The sequence below is a fragment of the Lycium barbarum genome, chromosome 5 (assembly GCF_019175385.1).
Source record: "Lycium barbarum isolate Lr01 chromosome 5, ASM1917538v2, whole genome shotgun sequence".
Classification (NCBI taxonomy): domain Eukaryota; kingdom Viridiplantae; phylum Streptophyta; class Magnoliopsida; order Solanales; family Solanaceae; genus Lycium; species Lycium barbarum.
In genome coordinates this window covers 7,325,308-7,351,456 of record NC_083341.1, presented here as the reverse complement: position 1 = coordinate 7,351,456, position 26,149 = coordinate 7,325,308, and the positions used below count along the sequence as shown (strand labels likewise).

At 38.9% G+C, this 26,149-nt stretch overlaps 1 protein-coding gene across 2 annotated transcripts; it reads left to right on the top strand.

Annotated features, from left to right (window-relative positions):
• The first annotated feature begins 590 nt into the window (after positions 1 to 590).
• On the top strand, positions 591 to 26,149 carry LOC132640306 (cullin-4-like). Of its 2 annotated transcripts, XM_060356829.1 has the most exons (17): positions 623 to 946; positions 3,215 to 3,330; positions 3,405 to 3,751; positions 18,101 to 18,281; positions 18,739 to 18,861; positions 19,418 to 19,699; positions 21,176 to 21,301; positions 21,429 to 21,530; positions 21,610 to 21,663; positions 22,198 to 22,304; positions 22,418 to 22,478; positions 22,577 to 22,708; positions 22,833 to 22,970; positions 23,581 to 23,661; positions 23,826 to 23,906; positions 24,323 to 24,403; positions 25,839 to 26,149. In XM_060356829.1, the coding sequence occupies exons 1-17, from the start codon at positions 736 to 738 to the stop codon at positions 25,950 to 25,952; spliced, it is 2,337 nt and encodes a 778-aa protein (XP_060212812.1). In that variant the 5' UTR covers positions 623 to 735; the 3' UTR covers positions 25,953 to 26,149. The 2 variants fall into 2 exon arrangements, with proteins under 2 accessions (XP_060212813.1, XP_060212812.1); XM_060356830.1 differs by lacking the exon at positions 24,323 to 24,403 and having other exon boundaries at positions 591 to 946.

Sequence of the window (26,149 nt, the reverse complement as noted above, 5' to 3'; positions counted from 1 at the left end):
GGCCTAGATTCATTTTGCTAACTCACTAAAATTCAGGAGTATTAACTATAGGTACCAACAAGAAACCCATACCCAGCTCCCAATTGGCCAATTCTATCTAGAAAATAGATGCAATATTTACTTGTGTAAATTAAATAACTGGAACAAATCTCAAAAGAAAAATTATTGAATGGGAATGAGTATAGCCTCAATAGAAGAATACAATTATAAATACAATACATCAAGAGAAAAAGAAAACCCATGAACAAAGATTATGTATTTCATGAGAAAACCTCAAACATCTGCACCTAACTGCATCAATCATTTTTTCCCCTTGCTCCTTTATTTGGCGTTTTATAGTTCTAAAGAAACTCTAAATTGAATTTTTTTCCTCTCAGGATTATTTTTGTCATTTTTATTATTTTATCCTGAAATAAAAAGATTGTTTTTTCCACATTCTGGCACGGATAAACTTCTACATCAAAGTCTTATTATTCTAACTAATTTTCCCAGAGACTGGATAATAATTAATAAGAGAAATAAAAGAGGTCTTGGGTTACCAAAATGAATCTGGGCCGTTAAACCAATTAAAAAGGACACGTGTAACTCATTTAGAGTAGCACTGGACAAGAAAAACAGGAGGCCTATTAATTATTTACTTTCAGCTTCAGGAAATTTCTTTCTTTTCTTCTTCTTGAATGAACAAATATATAATGAGCTGATTTCACTGTTTTTTTTTTCTTAGCTTGTTTCTTTATGTCGAAGCGATTTTGTTCCATCAATACAACAACAGGTATGAAGAAGCCTAAGTGTCAAGAAAACAATAACAATAACAACAAATTGGGATCCATGGATGAGCCGTGTGTGTCACTGATGCAAGATTCTGGTGTCACTTCTAATTTGTCTCGCAAGAAAGCTACCCTTCCTCACCCTTCTAAAAAACCCTTCGTTATTAAGCTCAACAAAGGTTAGTTTCCTCACTTTTTTTTTTTTTTATGACATGAAACCCGTAGCCGCTACCCTTTGAGTGCGCACAGGATAAACCCAGGTCCTGTGTAATGGCTTGCAAACCGTGCGCACAGGATAAACCCAACTCCTGTGCAATAGCTCGCAAACTACACAGGAGAGATAACCTCCCATGCTGTTGTAGGTAGGCAGGAGGTTTTGAACTTGAGACCTCCGTTACGAAAGCCTCATGCTCAACCAACTGAGTCACCCTTGCGGGTATTAGTGTTTTTTGAATGCCCTAGGTTGAAGTTTTGATATAAACACTTCTTATACACTCTTGTACAAGTTTGATACATTGTCTGCTCTAGATGTATAATGTTGTATATTGTGGAAAAGTGGTTATACGGGGTGTAATTTTAAAAATATGGCTACGCAAATGTAATTTTGTATGCTAGATTGTACATTATTGAAATTTCCCCTTTTTTCTTTCTTCATTTGGGTTTTAAATAGATTTAAATATGCATGCCCTAGATTGAAGTTTTAATGTTGTATGATATTAGGGTTGATAGGCTGAATTTGTAGGTTTAAAATTGTAAAAATGGGGGCTAAATTGGGGGATTTGAACTGGAATTTGAAGAATTTTCGTTATCGGGTGTGCTAAATGTAGCATTTTGGGAGTGAGCCATTTGAGTCGAAATGAACGGATAGTTATAAGTAATATTTTATCTGACATTTTGACTCCATTGCTCAGCTGTATTTGCAATGTTAGGACTCGTTTGGTACAAGGGATAAGGATAAATAATCCCGGGATTGTAGTGTTATTTTATCCCTGTGGGAGGGTGGAATAACTAATCCCAGGATAAGTTATCCTGGGATAACTTGTTTCTAACCAAACGACCCTAAGGCTAAAAGTGGAAATTGATCCAAAATTTGATTCTTTTCTACCAGAATTGATGAGTTCTAGGGGATTTCAACTGGAATTTGAAAATTTTCCTGCACTGTATTGAAAAATTTGAGTTGCTCTCATGTGTGTGGTTTGTCTTCATTTTAAATGTAGAACTTTGGTGTCAGGGATATTTCACAACTATTTTCAACAATTATATTATTTATAATATGGTGACTCTATCTAAAAGCTACTATAGAAACTTCTCCACCCTTGTCATTAAGCCTCTGCACATCAGTCGCCTTAGGATATCGGGGGGGGGGGGGGGGGGGGAATCAGATTTTTGTTTTAGTGATAATCGAGAAATTCGCGATGGTCAGTGGCACATGTTTGATATCCGTAAGAAACCGGATCTTTTTACGCCTGAAGTGTCTTTTCATTTTTTTACCATTCTATTATCGATTTGAAATAAGTAAATCTCAGTATCTGAAGACTTTGCTGGGTTGCCTAAAAGATACAGTCCCTTAGAGGGGCAGTTAGTTGTTGCATTTGGATATTAGGCTTGGGTAAAGTTATGTTTTGGCTACTTTGTGATGGTTGAAGCCCTTAAAATGTTGAGAAAATTATTAAAGAGGGGACCCGAGGTTTCAAAAAGAAAATTTGGAGCCTAACAATATGTAGTTCTAGAATGTGGAATATGCACGATATTCGAGAGTTGCATTACATGTTAGGAACCATGAATTATGACTTCTCATTCCTGTTTTTAATTTCCTAAAGTTTCTTGCTATGACTCGTTTAAGGTAATAGCTCCGTAAAAAACACCAAAAGGTTCAAATGTAAAAACTCATGCGTTGGTAACATTGTGGAAATATACATCAGGGTGTGGCCTAGTGGTCAGAACTATGAGATATCAGGTTCAAATCCCACCGGAGGCAAAAACATTAGGTGATTTCTTTCCTTTTGCCAAGCCTCGGCGTACAGAGTTACTTGGTACCTGTGTTGGTGGGAGGTAGCAGGTACCCAGTGGAATTAGTCGAGGTACACTAGCTAGTCTGGACACCACGATTATAAAAATAAAATAAAAATAACATTGTGGAATTATAAGATCAGATAGACCATTGTATCCCATATGCTTGTTTTTATTGATGCAAAGTCTGGAAGTATTACTGTTCCAAAGATTTGATCTGGTGCTTATAAAAAAGAGGAGAGAGAGGATAGATCTGTAGACAATTTTCTCCCTATATCACTTTCTCTCTTTATCTAGAGGCTGGACCATGAAATTGTAATTATACAATACTCCTTGTGGCATAGAACTGCCATGGGTAAATCTATAAAAAGTGAAATTTAATGTATTAATGCAATATCTCATTTGTTCAACTTCTGGTCATTTTTTTCTCCTTGAAGCAAAACCTGCGATTCCGACAAATTTTGAAGAAAATACATGGGCAACTCTGAAGTCAGCTATCGGTGCAATATTCTTAAAGCAGCCTGATCCTTGTGACTTGGAAAAGCTTTATCAGGTGCTTTTTGTAGCAGTATTTACCTTCTAGTACCGTAGCTTCTTTATGTTAATTATTGGCTTTACTGTGCTTAGGCTGTCAATGACCTGTGTCTGCACAAGATGGGTGGAAGTTTATACCAGCGGATTGAAGAAGAGTGTGAGACACACATAGTTGCAGCACTGCAGTCCTTAGTTGGCCAAAGTGAAGATCTTGTTGTTTTTCTATCACTTGTTGAGAGCTGCTGGCGGGACTTCTGTGATCAGATGTTGATGATCCGTAGTATAGCGCTGTATCTAGATAGAACATATGTGAAACAAACCCCAAATGTGCATTCATTGTGGGATATGGGCTTGCAGCTTTTTCGCAAACATCTTTGTCTAGCTTCAGAAGTAGAACACAAAACTGTTTTTGGGCTCCTTCAGATGATTGAGAGTGAAAGGTAAACTTAAAACAGTTCTTGGTTGAATTTTATGATTGGTAGTTTTTCCTTGTCTCAATTTTACTGCTACCAAGTTTCAACTTTTGACAAATAAGCTTGTAAAGAGAGGAGATGAGAAGAGTGAGTGACTTGAGTAGTCCCTCAAGCTGTGTTTACAAGAATCTAAAAAGTGGAAAACATATAATTACAACCCTATAATAACAATTACATTAATTCTAAATCTTTCCATATTCAGAAGGAATACATTCCTGCCATATTTGTAGACTTTCGACACTAATCCTCAAGTTGGACTGTACATGTTTTACGTTCTTAGCTTGCTTCAAATATGCTTAATTTTGGAGTCTCGGAGTGATTTTGTAAGGATATCTGTTTACTGATCAGTTAGAGTTGACAAAACTTGTAACAATGGATCATGATTCATTCTTCTGTTGAATGAAGCGGAAATTTACTTCTATATGCTTCATTCTTTCGTGGGAGATTGGATCTGAAGCAATGTGTAGTGCAGTTTGATTGTAACAGATCAGTTTCATCCGTTCATCTCGTGCTCAGCTTAACTCTGAGAAGTAGCTTCAGTCATATAAGTTCACATGTAGCTAAAAGCATTGTTAAGTATTCTGCATCTACACTTGACCTGGCTACTACATCTTGCCTTTTGCTTTTCCAAGATATTAGATTTTCTTCAATTAGCATACTGTTTTGAAGTGGACTCTCTATTTGGAGAAGATCCTTCTAAATCGGCGTCAGAATATGCCATAATGCTTGCATGTCCCCTATCCTCATGTAATAGATCTAGTCCAGATGAGTCTGTAGTATACCTTAGAATTCAAGTCGCTGCATTCTAATGATGGTCACGGGAAGCTTGGAGAAATTGGCTGGTCACATTGACTACAAATGAGATGTCGGGTCGTAAGATAATTGAGTTTACCAGCAAGCCTTTGCTATCTACCTGGGTCCTTCCGAAAACCTTCCCCGTCCTCATACAAGCTTAACATTTGGATTTGTAGGAGTATCAATTAGGCATACTTCCTTTCTGAAATTACAATCTCACTACTAGATTTTACCAATTCGATCCCTAGGAAGTATTTCAGCTTACCCAAGTCTTTTGTCTGAAAGTGACTGACAAGATGCTGCTTAAGTTTTTTTTTGATGAGATAAATGATTTCATTGCAGGCATCAAGCAGATGCATAGTAGTTACAAAAGTAGAATAGCAAAAGGGCCAGCTCTCCTTTATATAGCTAGTTAAGGGACAGGAAGCTGACAAAGTTCAGAAAGGTAACAGAGGAATCTAATGGAGATAAATAAACCCAGCTATACAAAAACATGAGGCATTTGGCTTTTAAAGATTGGTAGGTAGTTGATATCCCATCAAAGAAGCTTTTCCTTTCATTCCAGATACTCCAGCAGATGGCTGCAGGTATCATCTTCCAGTTTCTCTTGATGGCACTATCAACTCTCCAGCAACTCCAGCTTACAAAAACATCCCTGATACTCTGAGGCATGACCCATTTGAGTCCAAAAAGTACTAAAAACATATTCCATAAATTTGCAGCTATCGGACACTGTAGAAATAAGTGGTTGTGAGTTTCTGCTTCCTTCATGCACATATAACATCTGTTAGCCATCTGAAACGTCCTTCTAGCTAGATTGTCTTGAGTCAAGCAAGCTTCATGAAGTGCAGTCCAGCTAAAGCAGCTGATCTTAGGGGGCAGTTTGATCTTCCATATAAGCTTCCAAGGCCAATGAGCTGTAATTTCATTCTGTGGGCCTAGAAGTTTGTATGCTGCTTTAACTGAGAACTTTCCGTTCCTTGTTTCTCCCCAATTGAGTTGGTCTGGTGTTTCACTATTTATTGCAACACTATGAAGTGCTGCTAGTAAGCTTACCAACTCCTCCATTTCCCAATCTTGTATGTTCCTTCTAAGGATGATGTTCCATGAATTCCTTTCTCTGTGTTGTTGAACTGTAGAGTTTGGCTCCCTTGATAACTGAAACATGTTGGGATAAGCAGCCATTAAAGGGATGTCGCCTAACCATTTGTCTCTCCAAAATCTGATATGCTGCCCATTCCCTGCTACTAAGTGTTGGTGTTGTGAGAACTCCTCCCATAACTTGCTTATGCTTCTCCAGACACCAACCCCATATGGCTCTGTTGGGATATGAGAGCACCAGTGGTTTAGCGCTCCATGCTTGGCAATAATTACATCCTTCCAAAGGCTCTGCTCCTCCCGAGTGTATCTCCATAACCATTTCATTAGTAGACTTTTGTTGTGCAGTGATAAGTCTCTAATGCCGAGGCCGCCCAACTTTTTTGGTAACAAGACTATTGGCCACTGCACCAAATGAAATTTATGGTCGGTGCTATTCCCTTTCCAAAGGAAATTCCTTCTAGTTTTGTCCAATTGCTCCAAAGCCTTATTGGTTATGGGATGTAGTGACATACTGTAGGTTGGGATGCTATCAAGCACACTGTTAATCAATGTTAGTCTGCCCCCATTGATAGGTACTGCATTTGCCAAGTAGCAAGTCTTTTTTCAAACTTCTCAATGACTCCACTCCAGATGCCCTCTGTCTTATATTTAGCCCCTAGTGGGAGTCCTAAGTATGTGGTTGGAAAAGTACTGGTTCTGCAACCCAGTATGTTTGCCAGTTCCTCAACATTCTGCACTTCATTTACAGGATAAATCACACTCTTGAGCATGTTTATATGAAGACCTGAAACTGCTTCAAATATTAGTAGAGTAAGGTTTAGATGGAGGATCTGCTCTCTGTCAGCCCCACAGAAGACCAAAGTGTCATCTGCATATAGCAAATGGGAGATGTTGACTGCTCTATCCCTTCCTATATCAAAACCAGTTAGCCATTGCAATTGCTTGGCTTTGTTCAACATTCTACTCAACCCTTCCATAGCTAGTATGAACAGAAAAGGTGAAAGGGGGTCACCTTGCCTCAGGCCTCTTTGTGAAGAGAAAAATCCTACTGGGCTTCGGTTGATTAGAACTGAATACTTCACAGTAGAAATGTTGAACTGAATCCATTTAATCCACCTATCACCAAACCCCATTTGTCTGAGCATAGATATGAGATAAGACCAATTCAATTGGTCAAAGGCTTTTTCGACATCGAATTTGCAAAGTAATCCAGCACTCCCTTGTTTCAATTGCCAATCAAGCACCTCATTAGCTATGAGTGAGGCATCTGTGATTTGTCTCCCCTTGATGAAGGCATTCTGCTGACTTGAAACCAGTTTCCCCATCACTCTCTTCAATCTTCGTGCAAGAACTTTAGCAATGATCTTGTATATGCTTCCAATTAGACTGATAGGTCTGTAATCCCTAAGCTCCAATGCCCCTTTTTTCTTAGGGATAAGTGCAATGAAGGAAGCATTACAAGACTTAACCATCCAACAATGTTGATGGTACTGTTGCATAGCTGCTAACAAGTCTGTCTTAATAAATTCCCAAGAACTCTGGAAAAAGGCCATAGTATAACCATCAGGCCCAGGGGCTTTGTCAGGGGCACATGATTTAATGACTGCTAGCACTTCTTCCTCTCCAAAAGCTGCTTCTAAGCTACTGCTTTCCTCTGCTGTGATGGAAGCAATTCCTTCGAAATTTACAGTAGGCCTCCAGTCTTCTTGCTCAGTGTACAGTTTTTCAAAGAAGTCAAGTGTCTTCCTTTTTATTGTCTCCTTATCTTCGATGATCACATTGTCCACCAGAAGTCTATCTATGCAATTGGATCTCCTATTAGAATTAGCAATCTTCTGGAAAAATTTGGTGTTCTTGTCCCCTTCCTTGAGCCAAAGGCACCTAGATTTCTGCCTCCATGAGATCTCCTCTATCTTGGTCAGCTGTTGTATCTCAGCTTTCAGACTTGTCATTTGACTAGCCTCTGTCATGTTCAATTGTCTGCCTTCAGTGTTTTGCTCTAAGATCATCAATTCATCTAGTGCTTTGCCTTTTCTAGTCTCTAATTTACCAAACTCCTCCTTATTCCAAATAGTTATGTCCTTCTTCAGATTCTTCAATTTTTGCATAAGGATGAAGTCAGGTCTCCCATTGGAATTGTAGCTTTGCCACCAGTTTTTCAGTTTGTCCAGAAAGCCATCAACTTCCAGCCACATGTTTTCAAATTTAAAGTAGGAGGGAGTGGCATCCCAGTCCCCACTTTCCAGCAAAATGGGTCTGTGATCTGAAATTACTTTAGGCAATGCAATTTGTTTCACAACTTTGAAAGAGTCATTCCATTCTGGGGATACGAGAAATCTATCAATTCTAGATGCTTGTTGATTGTTCTCTCATCTTGACCATGTATATTGGGCTCCCTGCAATGGTAGGTCAATGATCTCTAAGTCTTGGATTATGTCTGAGAATGTTTCCATGGCTCTCCATCTCCTAGTGCAATTTAGCCTTTCACTTTCAAATCGGCATACATTGAAGTCACCCCCTATGACCCATTGATGCTCCCAAAGTCCTCTTATCCCTGCTAATTCATCCCACATCTCTTCCCTCTCTTGATTAGTGTGTGGACCATAAATTCCAGTGAAGCACCACCTAAACTCTTCAAGTGAACTCTGCAGCATACATGAAATTGAGTAGCAGCCCAGTTGTGCATCCATTTTCACCCATTTCCTTTTGTCCCAGATTACTAATATACCACCTTTTGTGCCAGCTGCTTCAAGCTCTACCCAATCAGCCCATCTGTTTCCCCATATCTGTTGTATAAGCCTATTGTTGCAGCCTTGGATTTTTGTCTCTTGCAAACATAATATGTCAACCTTCCAACTCTGAATGAGGGATTTGATGGTGTCTCTCTTCGCCTCCTCATTCAGCCCCCTTGTGTTCCAACTAAGGACTTTCAAATTCATCCAGACAGTGAAGTGTACTGCCTGCCCCTGCTCCCACTGCTTTGTTTCTCTTTTTTGTCATAATTAATCCCACAGATTAATCTTTTCCGTTCCCCTTCTCCTCTGCTTTTTTTCCCTTTCTCAGACCCCTGTTGCTTTAACTCCTGTTCTTGGATTTGTTTTTGTCTTCTTTCCTCCATCCTTTTAACTAATTCTAAGAGATCATGTTCAAACCCTATAGCGTTGACCCCAAATGCTTTGCATGCCTTTACCATTGTGATTTTTGTCCACTTTGATGTCTCAATATCAGTAGGTTTTTCTATAGCCAGTGGAATAGGGCCTTCGTACCAAGACAATGGTAATGCTTCACATATCGCTTGAGAGGGGAAATCTGTATCTGAGCTGGAGAACGCAACCAATTCCTCACCTGAGGTATGTAGTCGCAGTGGCCTGTGGATTCTTTCCTGGGGAATTCTTTCATCGTCTGCATCTGAATGCCTCTCCCCTGATGTTTGCTCTGCAGGATTTACTTGCATGGCAATTTCAAAGTCACTGGAGTCTAAAGGGCCTGAAAGAGCACCGAATCTGTTGGAAGATGGGCTGGGCTTTTTAACCTGCCAGATGGTTTTGAGTTTAAGAAGTTTGGCCTCATTTAAAGCTTTATTTTTTCCCCTCTTGCCATTTGGGCCTGTTTTGTAATAATTCTGATCAGCTTCTAGGCCCAGTTGTCTTTTAATTGGCCCTGGCCCACTCCCTATTAAACTATTGGACTCTTTGACTTTTGCCCTTTTATCTACTGGATAAAACAGACTGCCACTTTTTGAATTAAAGCTGTCCAACAGACTGCCACCTTTTGAATTAAAGCTGTCCCTTTGTACCTCCTCATATGATACAGTGTTCGAGGTACCAACTTCTTCCTAAGTTGGGTAATGTAATAACTATCATTCCCTGTTATAACAATGTTGTTAACATAAACAACCAAAATACGTTTTTTTTTTCCATTAGAAGAATGTTTTTAAGCACTGAATGATTAGCTTCACCTTAAAATATGCCAAACGGTTGGACAGAAGTGGTAAACGGCAGCCAGAAAATTCTCTTTCTAAAAAAAATGCTCCCAGACACAGATACCCAGGTAAGCAAAATAGATCCAGATCTGATTCTCTCTCCTCAGACCACCATCACAGCCCTCACTCCAGCATGACTCCAGCTCTCTCTCTCCTCCATAGCCTCCATCTACAGCTTTTTCTAGTTCTTTTGCTTTCTCTCTCCTCCAAATCTTTTCAGATCTACCCTCTGTCGACATCAGCGACCTCTGACAGTGCCGGATAATTTTTCCGGCGACCTGTCAGTGCCGGAGAAAAAAAAAAAAAAAAAAAAAAAACTCCGGCGACCTGAGTTGCTGTCGGCAGAATCACCGGTGACATCTGACAGTGACGGCGACCACATCAATCAACATAAAACTCCTTCAGTTTCAGTGACTTTCATTAGAAACATGCAGGGCTCACACCTTTTTTTCATCAGTGGGGATAAATCCTTTGAACTCAGGAATACAGGGGATAAATATTATAACTGGTTTTCATTAATAGAAAGGGGCAAGAGATATACAAGCAAGATCGCCGAGGGCCTGTGCACCCCCGGGATTAGTCGGGGCTCAAAGAGACTCGGACACCCGGGGCTAATCAAAAAAAAAAATATACAAGCAAGATCAATATGGATATTCAGAACCTGAGATGGGTGTGCGAAACGCTTATTCAAGCATCAAAAGGCACTGGTCGACTATATAGAAGGTGGGGTAGAAAACAACAACACAATCTTTTCAGAGTTTACCAAAATTTCAATGTTTATGGTAGATTTGTTCGCATAGAGGTTTGGCATGGTTCATCTAAAGCAGCAGTGATAATCCCTGAGATCAGCCTCAACAGTGGATGGTCAGATATTGCGAAGAAAATCCTTCAATTTCTGAAAGAATTCAGCGAAGCAGAGCCACTGCTTCCTCCTCCCCCATTGACAAAATCTTATCGTGCAGCTGCTAGCATTGACAGATGGCCAGATATAAGTCAAGGAACCAACAAAGGAGAATTGAATGGAAAACATCCTTTGCACAGAAGCTTGGTTGGCACCTTCAATGATCCATTTCATCACAGTCCCAATCCCGAAACTATTCAGAAATGGTTCATTAGTAGATGGAGAGTTACTGCTGGCATCAAAGTCATACCTTTAGACCACAATCAGTTCCTCTTTGAGCTTCCTTCCAGGCAAGAGGCAATAAGGGTAAAGGCAGGGAATTGGTTCTGGAACGGAAGACATCTTTCTTTATCTTGGTGGTCGCATGACATTTTCTCATTGCAATCTGGTAACTGCTCGGAAAACATATGGTTGAAAGTTTTTGGAATCCCTCTAAATGCTTGGTCAATGGATACTTTTGAACATATAGGGGCTCGTTGCGGGGGTTATGTCGGTGTTGATGAAGATACGAAGAACAGAACCCACCTGATCTGGGCTCGCATCTGCGTCAAAAAATCAGCTATGAAGTTTCCGGCAAGTTTGAATTTTGAATTTGATGATAGGATCTTCGAATTGCCAATAATTAAGGAAATCCGGTCTTTTTCTTTACATGCTGGTCCTTCAACTGGTTTGCCCGAGGTTGGTAATAAGATGGGATCAAATTCTCTCTCAGCTCCACGTGCTAATACCATTAATGATTCACGTGACACACGTGTGGAAGAACCTGTGGAGAAAAGAAGGAATTCGAAGGATTTAAACACAAATGGGCCGGCCTTATTCTCTTCTAATAGTCAGGGTAGTAAGAAACACTACAAAGGGAGAACTTCATTAGCTTTGAACAACGGTTACTACACTAAAGGCCCACTTACAAGCAAACACTTCAAGCAACACAAAAAGAAGCTAGTGTGGAGATCATCTGTACCAAAGCTGGACCCATGCTGTTTCAGAGCTTCATCTTCCTTGAATGCTTCATTCTCTTTTGATCCTTTTGAACTAGAAATTCAAGCTTCTAGTCTCAGGGATTTAGAACTCATGGAGGGGACACTGTCCGAGCCTGAAGCAGATGATGAAGCGGTTCACGCAGGGCACTCGATGGACCCACATATACCCAAACCGATATTCTCAGCACTGTCAGTTTCAAATGAATCTGACTCTGGTATCTCATCTCAGTCCTACAACAGTTTTCTTCCTTTGCCTTGGCATGATCCACAAATTCAAACTGTTGATATCCCTGATGTGGTGGAAACCTCAAAATGGACGAAGTTGACAATGATGAAGGCTTGCAAAGTGTTGGGGGTAAATGTTGCTGGGTTTGAACACGAACTTCTGGGAATTATTCTGAGAATGGAGGAAAAAAGAAAAGTGCAGATTCTTGAGCAAAAAAATAAAACAGGAGAATTAAAGAAAGGGAAAAGCAAAGCAGTTACTGAACTTAAAAGATTGGATTGGGGTCTCCAGGACGGGAGTGGGAAGAAAGAGAGGGGCAGGTCTCAAAAGGCTCATTCCAGATGAGAGTTAAAACACTCAGCTGGAATGTGCAGGGTCTCAACAATAAAGACAAGAGAAGCACTTTGAAATCTCTTATTCACAAGTGGGGAGTTGATATTATTTGCCTGCAGGAAACCAAAATAGAGACATGGAATCCATCTCTAATCAGGCAAATTTGGGGAAACAGATGGATCTCTTGGGCAGAAGTCAAAGCAATTGGTACCAAAGGTGGGATATTAATAATGTGGGACAAAAGAGCTTGGAAATGTGTTGATTTTGAAGCAGGAGCCTTTTCTTTATCATGTAGATTCGAAAGTCTTGCTGAGGATTTCAAATGGGTTTTTACTAGTGTTTATGGCCCTCATACCAATCCAGAAAGGGAGGATCTTTGGCTCGAGTTAGCATCTATCAGGGGATTGTGGTCTGACCTATGGGTCATAGGAGGGGATTTCAATGTGTGCAGATTTGTGGGGGAAAGATTGAACTGCGTTAGAAGATCAAGGGCGATGCTGGGCTTCTCCAACACTATTCTAGACCTGGATTTGATTGACCCTCCACTTCAGGGAGCACAATTTACCTGGTCAAGAGGGGAGGAGTCTCTCCAAGCCTCTAGAATTGACAGGTTCCTTATCCCAACAGAATGGAGCGAGATGTTCAATACTATCAAACAGTACCCCTTGCCTAGAGTTTTTTCTGATCATAAACCAATTATCCTGGAAAGAGGAGATTGGGAGACCACACCTTCTTATTTCAAATTTGAAAACATGTGGCTTCAAGCTGAGGGTTTCATGGACATGATAGAAGGATGGTGGATTTCTTACACTGTATTAGGCACCCCAGACTTTGTGCTAATGCAGAAACTAAGGAATCTCAAGAAAGACATTACTAAATGGAATAGGGAGGTCTATGGAACAATCGAGACTCAAAGGAACAAGGCACTCAAAGAACTTTGGAAGCTGGACCAGTTAGCTGAGCTCAGAGCTCTCTCTACAGAAGAGAAAGGTCAGACATTGAATCTCAAACTTGAAATTCAGCAAATAGCAACCGCTGAAGAGATCTCATGGAGACAAAAATCAAGATGTTTATGGTTGAAAGAGGGGGATAAGAATACAAAGTTTTTCCAAAGAATGGCCAACTCTCATAGAAAGGGCAATACCATTGACAGACTCAAAATAGGGGATGAAGTAATTGAAGACAAAGGAAGGATCAAGGATGGTATTCTGGAGTACTATCAACAAATTTACAAAGAAACTGAATCTTGGAGACCCTCAGCTGTCTTTGAAGGTCTGTCAAGTCTCAACACAGTGGATAAAGAGGACCTTGAACTTCCTTTCACCGAAATGGAGATTTTAGAAGCTCTCATGACTTGTGCCCCTGACAAAGCTCCAGGCCCTGATGGTTTCACTATGGCTTTCTTTCAAAAATCATGGAACTTCATCAAAGCAGACCTGCTAGCAGCTTTTAATTTCTTTCATCAGAACTGCCAAATGGTGAGATCATGCAATGCCTCTTTCATTGCTCTTATCCCAAAGAAGAAAGGGGCCGCAGAGCTTAGAGATTATAGGCCTATAAGTCTTATAGGCAGTGTCTACAAATTGCTGGCCAAAATTTTAGCTAAGAGGCTCGGAAAAGTGGTGGATTCCTTAGTTTCTGGACAGCAGAGTGCTTTTCTGAAGAATAGACAGATCACTGATGCATCTATGATTGCCAATGAAGTGCTAGACTGGAAAATTAAAAGTGGTGAGACTGGGATCCTATGCAAATTAGATATTGAGAAAGCTTTTGATCAGCTTAACTGGGCTTATTTAGTCAACATTTTGAAGCAAATGGGTTTCGGGGAAAGGTGGATAAGGTGGATTTATTTCTGTATTTCGACAGTGAAGTTTTCAATTCTGGTGAACAGAAGTCCAGTTGGGTTTTTCTCTTCTCAAAAGGGACTCAGGCAGGGGGATCCATTGTCCCCTTTCCTCTTTATCATTGCGATGGAAGGATTATCTCAGCTGTTAGCAAAGGCCAAAGAACTTCAGTGGATTCAAGGGTTCCAAGTGGGCAGAAATCCTTCCACCTCAGTCTCAGTCTCTCATCTACTCTATGCAGATGACACCCTTATATTTTGTGGAGCTGATTGTCAGCAGGTCTCTAATCTCAACACTACCCTCATGATCTTTGAGGCCATCTCTGGACTTCATATCAACATGCGTAAGAGCACTATATATCCAGTGAATGAAGTGACCAACCTAGAAGCTCTTGCTGATATTCTTAGCTGCAAAACAGGCTCCTTTCCCACCACCTATTTGGGACTTCCTTTGGGTGCTAAATTCAAATCATCTGGGATATGGAGTGGGGTCATTGAAAGAATGGAGAAAAGACTAGCCACTTGGAAGATGCAATATCTCTCATTGGGTGGCAGGCTCACCCTCATCAAAAGTGTCCTAGACAGCATTCCCACTTACTTTATGTCACTCTTCCCTATGCCAACCTCAGTTCTAAAGCAAATTGACAGGCTTAGAAGGAAATTCCTATGGGAAGGTAACAGTGTTACTCATAAATTCTCTTTGGTCAAATGGCAATCAGTTATTCAACCCAAAGGCCAAGGGGGGCTGGGGATTAGAAATCTTAAGTTTCATAACAACAGCCTACTCATGAAGTGGCTTTGGAGATATGGTCAAAATGAGGCAGGGTACTGGAAGGAAATCATCAAAGCTAAATATGGTATTCAAGACCACTGGACTGCAAAGAAAAGCAATGAACCACATGGTGTTGGAGTATGGAAACACATCAGTAGTCTCCAAGAGGAATTCTTCCAGGCTGTCTCATTCAAGGCTGGAAATGGGCTCAAGATCAGATTTTGGCAGGACAAATGGCTTGGGGACACTTTAGTAAAAGATTTATTTCCCTCACTATTTCTGATAGCTTCTAACAAAGAAGCAACATTAGCTCAATATAGAGTTAACAACTGTTGGACACCAATTTTAAGGAGAAACTTACAGGATTGGGAAGTTGATGATTTTCTTTCTCTATTAGAAAGTTTGGGACAAAGTACTTTGGTGGCAGATTTTCAGGACAGAATACTCTGGGGCAATTCTAAGGAAAAGATTTTCACTGTGAAGGAATGTTACAACAACTGGTGCTCTCAAAATAGCCTTTTAGAGGTTTGGCCTTGGAAGCTTGTATGGAGAACCAGACAGCCTCTCAGAGTTACTTGCTTCACTTGGACTGCACTGAAGGAAGCATGCCTAACACAAGACAATCTTAGAAGGAGAGGTGTAATAGTTGTTAACATGTGTACCATGTGCAAGCAGACCAATGAAAGTGTCAACCATCTATTTTTGCACTGCCCTGCAGCAGCTAGCCTCTGGTTTTTCTTCTACTCTATGCTTGGTCTACAATGGGTAATGCCCTTCAACATCAAAGATGCATATGCTAGCTGGATACTCTGGAGAGTTGACAAATCCATTAAAAGAATTTGGAGAATGATCCCAGCAGTAATTTTTTGGACCCTATGGAAGGAGAGAAACAACAGATGCTTTGAAGGAATCTCAACTCCTATTTGCTCTCTAAAGTCTAGGTGTTTAGTTAGTCTTTTTAGTTGGCATTTTTTTGCCCCTGTAAACAATGTGGGTAACTTTCTAGATTTTATCAGCTCCTTTTCTCTAGTTCAGTAGAGATAGGATATCTTTAGATTGTTCTACAGGTTTTGCCAAGCCTGCCAGCTTTTCCCATCTGTAACCTTGCATCTTCTTGATGTTTTACTAATGAATTTTATTACTTTACCAAAAAAAAAAAAGAAGTGGTAAACGGCCAAACCATTCCCTCGGTGATTGCATAAGGCTGTGGAAAGATCGGCATAGTCAACATTTTAACCTGGACACCCCTGAGATAAAGATAAAGAGACAAACCGATGCTAGCTTGGACCATGGATCTGTGTGTATCCCTTGGCCACCAGATTGGCTTTAAGAAGATCAACCTTGCCTTCAGGCCCCATCTCGACAGTAAACACCCAACGACATTCCACTGTTGATTTGCTCTGTGATAAAAAGTTATCTCAGAGAGGCATTATCATGAACAGCAGTCATTTCCTCTATTATAGCCTTATGCCAATTGATTAGACTGATTACCGGCAAGATGTTTTGAAGATATGACCTCACTCACCTGTTGGTGCTATGGCCACGAAGTCCTCTGCTTAGCGTGTCTGATATACACACGTCTCTTCCAATGATGGGACACTTATTCTGTTGACGTCGCTGTTGGATGGGCTTCGGATATGAGTGAGAGGTGATGGTCGGAACTTGACTAAAAGTTGACAATTGAAGAACCAAATCTTTTCTTCACAAATTTTAGATTTATTGATTTTTTTTTCGGACAAAAAAAAAAAAAAAGGAGAAGTGTAGAGGATGGAGGAGCACCATGGCTCCTATACCATGTAAAGGAAGGTGATAAGAAAAGCTCTTGAGAATGAATGACTTGATTTTCTCTCAAGCAATTAGGTATCTAAATAGTGTTCACAGGAAATCTGAAAAAGGAAAACATATGATCTTCATCAAAAGAACATATATTTATAACCCTTAAATCTTCCTAATTCCACAATTTCAGGGATTCTAAATGTTTCATGTTCTCAAAGATTATATTCTTCCACATTTGCAGAGTCTTAACAAAATTAATTATTTAGGAAACACCAGTGTGAACTCTTTTAATGGGGTCCACGACAGATCATGTCAATGCATTCAAATGCCAACTCCTATAAGAATATCTTCTTTCTTGAAACTGGTAAGTTTGTATTCCTCAACATTAAGGACATACTGGCTACCTCCAAAAAGTTACAGAGATCCTAATAAATCTACAATTTGATCTACATCCTCTATACATTGTTATTTACACCAAGAAAATAAAGATGCAATACAATTCCATTTAACTTTCACTCCTATAAATCTTATTAAGGGTAATATGAAAATGTAAATTTTAAGAGTTTCAAGATGTAAAGTGTACCAGTTTGGAGCCCTATTTTTAGAAGAAATCTCCAAGACTGGGAAATCAATGACCTCCTACAGCTTTTGGGTGCTCTCGAAAACTACATATTAGCTGAGGCACCTGACAGGATCATATGGGGCAATTCAAAGAAGGGGGAATACTCTGTGAAACGATGCTACGAGATTGGGTGTTCTGAGAATGGTTTGCTTGAAAATTGGCCTTGGAAGCATGTTTGGAGGACTAGGCAGCCTCTGAAAGTCAGTTGTTTCACCTGGACAGCTTTAAAAGGGGCTTGTCTGACCCAAGACAACCTCAGAAGGAGAGGCATCATTCTTATCAACAGATGCCATCTATGCTATCAGACCAATGAGACTGTGGATCACCTATTTTTGCACTGCCCGGTTACTGCTGCTGTCTGGCACTTCTTTTTCTCATTGTTTGGTCTTAGTTAGGTTATGCCTTCTTCTATTAAAGATGCTTTTGAAAGCTGGATATTATGGAGAGTTGACAAATCCATTAAAAGCATCTGGAGAATGATCCCAGCAGCCATATTCTGGTGTATTTGGAAAGAAAGAAACAATAGACGCTTTGATGGAAAATCAACTCCCACCAGTTCTTTGAAAGGAATTTGCTTAGTTAGTTTGTTTAGTTGGCATTTCCATACTCCTGTAAACAGTGTTGATAACTTTTTGGATTTTGTTGGCTCCTTGACTCTTATTTAGCAGAGTTTCTAAGGTAGCATAGGTTTAGACTGTTTGCACAGGTTTTTGCTCACCAATCTAGCTTCATGCAGCTCTATGTTTGAAGCTTATGTTTCTCTCTGTAACTTTGCATCTACTTGATGCCTTTTCTAATGAAATTTGTTTACTTTACCAAAAAAAAAGTGTACCAGTTTGGAGCATACAATAAAAGAAAGAGTGTCAAACAAATTGGGACGGACGAAATACTTTTTATTATTGCAACATTTTTATGCTTAATTAGAAAAATGAGGTCTTCCAGTTTCTTCCTTTTATAATTTCTTTGTTCTTTCTGGTGTTTCCAGATTAGGTGAGGCAGTTGATAGAACTCTCTTGAACCATCTTTTGAAGATGTTCACTGCCTTAGGAATTTACGCAGAGAGCTTCGAGAAGCCATTTGTTGAGCGCACTTCTGAGTTTTATGCTGCTGAAGGTGTCAAATACATGCAACAGTCAGATGTTCCAGATTACTTGAGGCATGTGGAGGTGTGCTTTCTCTTCTTCCTTGTAGCCTATTTTTTTATAAATGACATTTGACCTATTTTTTCTTCCTCATGTTAAGTATAATCCAATCATCCCAAAGAACTGAACTAACGGTTTTTATAATCAAATGCATTTTTTTCTGACCATGTTTTTTGTTCACGTGGATCTTCAACATTTTATTTCTATTTTGCAATCTTTGGTTCGTTTCTCAACTCTACAATTCTGTTTCCAAAAAAAAAAAAAAAAAAAAAAAATCTATTTGTGGAATCAAACTGTAGTTGGTCAATTTAACCTTCATAAACCAACCAGGTTATCTTTTACTCGTATAGATGGCACCTATTATTAGTTTAAGATATTGTCATGCTTTGATTTTGCTATGATCAAGTACTTGACTGGTCTTTTTCTCTCCTTATAAAAAAAAATGATCAAGTACCTGACTGGTCTTTTTCTCTCCTTGCAGGTAAGATTGCACGAAGAACATGAAAGGTGCTTACTCTACCTGGATGCAAGTACAAGTAAACCACTGATAGCAACTGCAGAGAGGCAACTTTTAAAACGTCATATTTCGGCTATACTTGATAAGGTATTTATGCTGAGGTAACTGTAGACAACTATAGAGTCAAGTAGGGGGATGCGGACAAAGTATTCTTATGGGAAGCCTGTAAAGAAAATAATGGAAGTATAAGATGAGTTTCAATGATGCATCAGCTTCAAAGTGGACAATATAGATAAAGTTCTTAGAAACATAAAAGGGCTGATGATGAGCATTTGAACGACTCATCATCACCCCTGTGAAAGAGATTTAGAAGTGTGGCTATTTAGCAAGGGATTTCGAAGGAATAAAGGAGAAGCATGGTGTGATAAGTAGTCCCTTTAGCACTCGTGTGGAAGTTTGGAGGGAAAGTAATAGGAGTGTCGTTGAAAGGATGGAAAACTCTTTTGACAAATTAGGTGGATATTCTATCTCCTTTTTGGGTGCAATAATGAGATTTTAGATAGCATATATGATTGTTTGAGATCGAAGACCACATAATAATGAAGTTTATTACTCTATAAGTAGAAACTTTTCTGTTTCTTGTGTAGTTATGGACTGCTGCTGCAATCGCTACGCTTTTCTTAATTGTGTTTCTCATCTCCAGGGTTTCATGATGCTGATGGATGGAATCCGTATTGAGGATCTTCGAAGAATGTATTCACTCTTCTCTAGGGTAGAGGCGCTTGAGTCATTGAAGCAAACTCTTAGTTCATACATCCGAAAAACTGGGCAAAGCATTGTGCATGACGACGAAAAAGATATGGTATCTAGCCTGTTGGAATTTAAGATATCTGTTGATACTATATGGGAAGAAAGCTTCTCTAAAAATGAAGCATTCGGCAACTCTATCAAGGATGCGTTTGAACATCTCATAAATCTCCGCGAGGTACATTCCAACAACTAGCTCTATCCTTCACACGTCTGTATTCATGACTATCTCAAGTATTCTGTATATTAGCACTGTTGATGTCACTTAGGGAGCTGCTGTCTAAAGGAATTTAATTTAAATACTCCTGTTATTTGAAGTGAATGAAGAATTGTATTGAAACCACAGCCAAAACAACTGAACAGAATATTTAAATAGATTGACCGAGTAGGTAATGAAGTTGTAATGACTTGGGTGTTTGCTCAATTTTATTTACCTTTGTGCCTGTAAATACATCCCAATATCTGTAAGATTTTGGCACTATCTTTTTTTATTTATTTAAAAAAGAACTAAAGAAAGAAGGGAAAAATTAGGCTCAATGTTGTATCACCTCACTGAAATGAGACCTCATTTACTCTTTCTTTCCCTTCTGTTTTGTTGTTTCTGCAGTTGCCCACAGTAGTATGGGAATGGGGAGAATATACACCTAGTGCATTATTTATGAGAATGTTTTATCTAATGTGAAAAGAGTTGCTAGTAACATTGGGTTTTCCTTTCTCTCAGCTCTTTTCATGTTTTAAATGAAGTATACATGCTAGGACACTGCTATTGACGCTATGTGTTCCTTCCCCTCATCCATTTTAATGTGGTAAATGAAGTACACTGATCATGCCCTAGGGGTTCTAGAATAGAGTTATAGTGTAATACCCCTACTAGAAATAGGCTCAAAGAAACCAAAGCCGTCAATGGTTGAGGAAAAAGCAAAGTCTTTTCCTCTTCATTCATCTCTGTGCAAAGTGCAAACCAATCAATCCATGCAAATAGGTGCACTGTTCCAGTTCCTGCGCTGCTGTGTGTGACCTGCTGTACCAGACATATCTTAATATGTCATCGACACATGCTCCTGTAATATATGGCATAAAACTTGATATATGAACCTGCATCTTACAAATTAGTTCTTGCTTCAGCCTGTAGAACACGTCTGCCATTCTAAGGTGATTCTTTACTTCTTTCTGTTGGTCCCTGACTCCTTGCTATCAGAATAGGATAATTGTGGTCACAGTGATCCTGTATTAAGACTCGTCGATGAACGTATCATCATAGAAACTTTTTCCTATTGGACAGAGCATCTTAATTTAGGCCACATTGTTAAAGTCATGCTCGCGCTATCCTAGTCCAGTAAGTTGGTTGTTCAACTTGCTTGCATCTGCTCATTGAACTTTATTTTGTGAGATGAGATCTGCAATATTGGTTGTGGTAAATAGTAAGTATGTTAGTTTCTCTAGTCTACTTTAATAGATCTACCATTCTGGGTAGACTGTAGCTTGTCATACTTCTTCCCTCCCTTGTAAATATTGTCTTCCTGGATCTTTTCTTTACTTTGTGTCTGAGGGGCAGATTACTAACGGTGATTATAGTTTGTTATAAAAAATACATTCTGGTACACCAAAGTGCAGTGTTTACTCAATTAATTCTGGATTATTTTGCCATTTATAGAATCGGTCTGCCGAGCTGATTGCTAAATTTCTGGACGAGAAGCTTCGTGCTGGAAATAAGGGTACTTCAGAAGAGGAATTGGAGGGTACACTTGATAAAGTCTTGGTTCTGTTCAGGTTTATACAGGTATGATGAAAAGAGAACTGGAGGAATCTGTAGCCAGATCAGCCTGTTTATGTTGCACATGATTTGATACTTCCTGTATATCGTGCATGTGAGATATTGCTTAGTGTATGTTTTCATCCTTGTGTAGGGTAAGGATGTATTTGAGGCATTCTACAAGAAAGATCTAGCAAAGAGATTATTGTTGGGAAAGAGTGCTTCAATCGATGCAGAGAAGTCCATGATCTCTAAGGTTACGTCTCTTATGTGTAACTTCTGATTTCTTACTTGATTTATCGTGCTGTATACTGAGTCTTTTCGTTATGGTACAGTTGAAGACTGAATGTGGTAGTCAATTCACTAACAAATTGGAAGGAATGTTCAAGGTATGAAGGATATTAGATATATGCATCTCCCGTCATGTTTTTTGAGGTTGAAATAATGGTGGACCAGGTGAAATAATTTTGTTTCCTGGTTCCTCCTGCCAAAAAGTGGGTTTCATTGAACATCAGATAAAAGTCCATCCATCTTGTTCTCAACTGACAGATCTCACTAAAATGTGAACATCTCATCTTGGATTTAAATACCTTAGGTAGGTAGGGTAATGCCTAAGTGGTTTTTTCACAAAAAAAAAAAAAAAAAAAAAAACTTAGGTTCAGAATAACCTTTTCTCCACATGTATTTTCTTCTGGCGCTTCTGTGTACTAATGCAACTGAGAGGTTTAGACTTGTTACCGCATAGTTTACCAGAATAAATGTATCCTAGAGTCTCTAACTGATTTTATTATACCCATTCTAGAGGTCTAAACTGTCCTTTTATATTGGAGAATAAATTTGGTATTTTTCTAGCTTTCATATGGAATCACTGCCAGTTTTTAATCATTGATTTTGTTGTTTTAATCTTCGAAACCATTATCCAGGATATTGAATTGTCAAAAGAGATAAATGAATCCTTTAAGCAATCTTCTCAAGCCAGGAAAAAACTGCCAACAGGAATTGAGATGAGTGTTCATGTATTAACCACAGGGCAAGTTGCTTATCCTGCTAAGCGTTCCGTTACTTTTCAAGCTTAGACTTTTCTCTTTCTTCATTTTGTATTTTGATTGAAATTAAAGCTCATTTATACTGGTCGCTATGCAGGTACTGGCCAACATATCCGCCCATGGATGTCCGGCTCCCCCATGAACTTAATGTCTATCAGGTTTTGCGCCAATTTACTTACCATTTAGGTCCTCTTTCGCGCCTTGAGTATGTTTGTGTAAACTACACATGCCCTTATTACTTGGATCTGTACTGCAGGATATTTTCAAGGAATTCTACTTGAGCAAATACCACGGTAGGCGGTTGATGTGGCAAAATTCTTTGGGGCACTGTGTTGTAAAAGCAGAGTTCCCCAAAGGTAAAAAGGAGCTGGCAGTGTCTCTGTTTCAGGTTTGTCTACTGTTTCACTGGATGTATCAGAAATACTTATCCCTTCTTCTAGCTAATTCTATCACATATGCAACAGATGTCTAAATCATTTGCTGGTTTTTTTCCTATCTCTTCTTTTCTGCAGACTGTTGTTTTAATGCTTTTTAATGATGCGGAAAAGCTTAGCTTTCAAGATATGAGGGAAGCAACTCGAATTGAGGATAAAGAGCTCAGGAGAACTTTACAGTCTCTTGCATGTGGTAAAGTTCGTGTTCTCCAGAAGGTGGGTGGTCATTACTAGGTGGAGATTCTTACCTACTTCATCACCCCCAAATTGATAAGACGTATTTAGTTTTAAAAGGCCGATTTCCCAGCTTTTGAAGACTGATTGGACTTAAATTGATTTGTGCATTTGAAACAGGAAGTAAGATAGTCACTCCATCCCAATAACATGGTTTGGACTGCGAGATTCAAACAGTCTAATATTTGACTTGATTTCGACATTGATCTAATTTAAACAACAAAATTTGTTGCATTCAGAAAGTTTATGGGAAGTACTATAAACTGATATCTGTAGGAGGTAGCAGGTAACCAGTGGAATTAGTCGAGGTACGCGCAAGAAAAGAAGCTATATTCAAATAAGTTGCTTGACTCCTCAAATAGTAATTGTGTCATGAATTAGGACATAGTGGATAGAAACTACATAAAGGGTATTACAATAGAAAAGACAGCAACATATTTTGACTGTTTCGTATTAGAAAATTTGGTTGGATTTTCGAGAAGAAGAATAAATTAATTAATCATTCTGCAATATTTGAGAATATATTAACTCTTATAATGAATATCATTCTGGTTTCAACCTTTAGCTGCTGAAAAAATAAGTTATTTTACAGATTCCAAAAGGAAGAGATGTGGAAGACGACGATACCTTTGTGTTCAACGATCAATTTACTACTCCACTCTATCGGATAAAGGTACTTTTTGGTACTTCGAGAATATTAATCTTCTATTTCTCAGAAAGAGAAGAAAAATGTGAGGTGGTTTGAAATGATTCTGACATGGTTCTTAAGTAAAGATTTGATTGGTATTATGGGATTATTGGAGACATATAAATGCTAATCATTATCCACGTGTACAGGTAAATGCCATTCAGATGAAGGAAACAGTTGAGGAGAACACAAGCACCACAGAAAGAGTATTCCAAGACCGGCAATACCAGGTTTGCTTTTCCTCGCCTCTCTACTCTTGTATGTTGGGTTGAATTTGCAAAAGGAGATTCATCTAAAGCCAATGAACGTTCTGTATCATTTTTTACCTGATAAAAAAGTTCGTCTTCTCTTAATTGGAGTGCTTCACAACTCTGTGTAATAACAAATTTGCTAAGTTGTTGATTGCTATCTTTTTGCTTATTTTTTTCCTGCTCTTGTTTCTGTTGGTATTCAACATTTCTGTTCCCTATAAGGCCATAGATAGTCAGGAAAAAAAGTCAAGACTCCTTGACATGGCTTGGGCTAAAATCACTGGAGGAAACAATATTTTCTATAAACATATAAGCTCTTCATATCAAGGGAAAAGTCAGACTTATCGTTCTTCTTTGCTGTTGACAAAGCTAGTCTTCTGTGTCCACTTTGGCAGGTTGATGCTGCTATAGTTAGGATAATGAAGACCAGAAAAGTGCTGAGTCATACCCTTTTGATAACTGAACTCTTTCAGCAGGTAAAGGCACTTCTTACCTTAATGTATCACAGATAATTTCTGAATAGTGTTTTGGGAAATGGATCTGGTGCAAGCTCTGAAGATGCATGAACTCCACACAAGAACCCTTTTAATTAAAACTTATCAGTTGTCCCTATGGGTGTCTTGCCTTCAATCCAAACAGGAATGCATTAGTACCCTGTACAAATAGAACTGTCTCAAGTTCCTTACTGACAAACTTAACAATAAAGCTTTCAATGAATTTAAGTACAATCAAAATCATTTAGTGTTACTGAGGCTATACCTCTATCATGTCCTCAAAAGGTTGTCATGATTTTTGAAGGCAAATAATTTATCAACAAAAACAGTAATATGAAGTTGAGAAAACCTTATCTTGGGGCAGAAATGAACAGGAAATATCAACAACATACCCAGTATATTCCGACAAGTGGGATATGGGGAGGGTGGGGTGTACGCAGACCTTATCCCTACCTTTGTGCGGTAGAGGGGCTGTTTCTGATAGACCCCCAGCTCAAGAAAATCGTTTTTCAGAAAATGGTTTGAAAAATGAACAGGAAATATCATTAAAAGTATTAGGCTGGGAGTGTACTTTTTAACTTCTATTTAGGCTGGTAGATCCTACACCATGTAAAGGTCACTGCTCTTTGATTTGCAAAGTAGTAAATAACGTTGTTGCATTATAGTAGAGAAAATACGACAAATTTCTTGAATGTATTAAGCTTATACTGAGAGGAGAAACAAAGAGACCAAAACAGTTGATTGTCTAGCTGAAGTGTTGATTGCTTTTCTCTATCAGGATGTCTTATTAATCCTCCATTTTGTTTCATCTGTTATGAATGTTGAAACCATAAAGTCTGGATCCAGTTGATTGTAGCTGGCTTTTATAGACCAGTGCTAAAGATTGGACAGAGAGAAGATAATAGAATGGTTGTCATTTGGCCTCAGTAGTTGATGATAATGCGAAATCCTAGAGCGATTGATTAAGATAGGAATTCCGATTCATGTACACCTAAATAGCAATACTACAACTATGAATGCCATACGCACCGGCTGAGGCTCTGCTAGTTGATATCTTTCAAGTTTGTGACTTTTATAACTGAGCAAATCTTGTGGAACAAGCTGCAATCCTTGCCACAATCTGATATCAAAATGTTGGTATCTGTGGAGAATATATTTTTAATTATTTAACATTTAAGTGTATTTCGGCTCCTCAGCAGTGCTTTAGAAACGAGCTAATCAGATGCAATTACTCTAATATGGTAGACACAGACATAGTTTGGTTAGTTAAGAGAACTTTTTTTTTAAGCATTCTGATCAATCAGAAGTTCAAAAGTGTAATTCGATGTACCATATACTTACCTCTTCTCAGAAAAAGTGCAATTCAGTGTACCATGGCTTTTTTTGGCCCTAACTCTGTTACATATTGGTGATGCAGCTTAAATTCCCTGTAAAACCAGCTGACTTGAAGAAAAGGATTGAAAGCCTCATAGAAAGGGAGTATCTGGAACGAGACAAGAACAATCCTCAAATTTACAACTATCTTGCCTAGAATGTCCATTCTCAGATTTATCTGTAAAGCTTGCTTTTATTTCACATATATATATATATATATATACCTACTCCTTTGATGGCTTTGAACAATTGCCTTTTTTATTTTATTCTACCTTCGCCTCAAGGAAAAAGATGTCTTTATCAATAGAATCTTAAAAAAGAATGTGCATTTTTGGGGTTGCCTTGTTGACAAAA

Bases quoted from the DNA above. Each gene is read 5' to 3' on its own strand.
- LOC132640306 (XM_060356829.1), top strand. From the start codon at position 736: ATGTCGAAGCGATTTTGTTCCATCAATACAACAACAGGTATGAAGAAG. The intron at 947-3,214 runs GTTAGTTTCCTC...TTCTCCTTGAAG, and splicing joins CGTTATTAAGCTCAACAAAG to CAAAACCTGCGATTCCGACA. The intron at 3,752-18,100 runs GTAAACTTAAAA...TGGTGTTTCCAG, and splicing joins CAGATGATTGAGAGTGAAAG to ATTAGGTGAGGCAGTTGATA.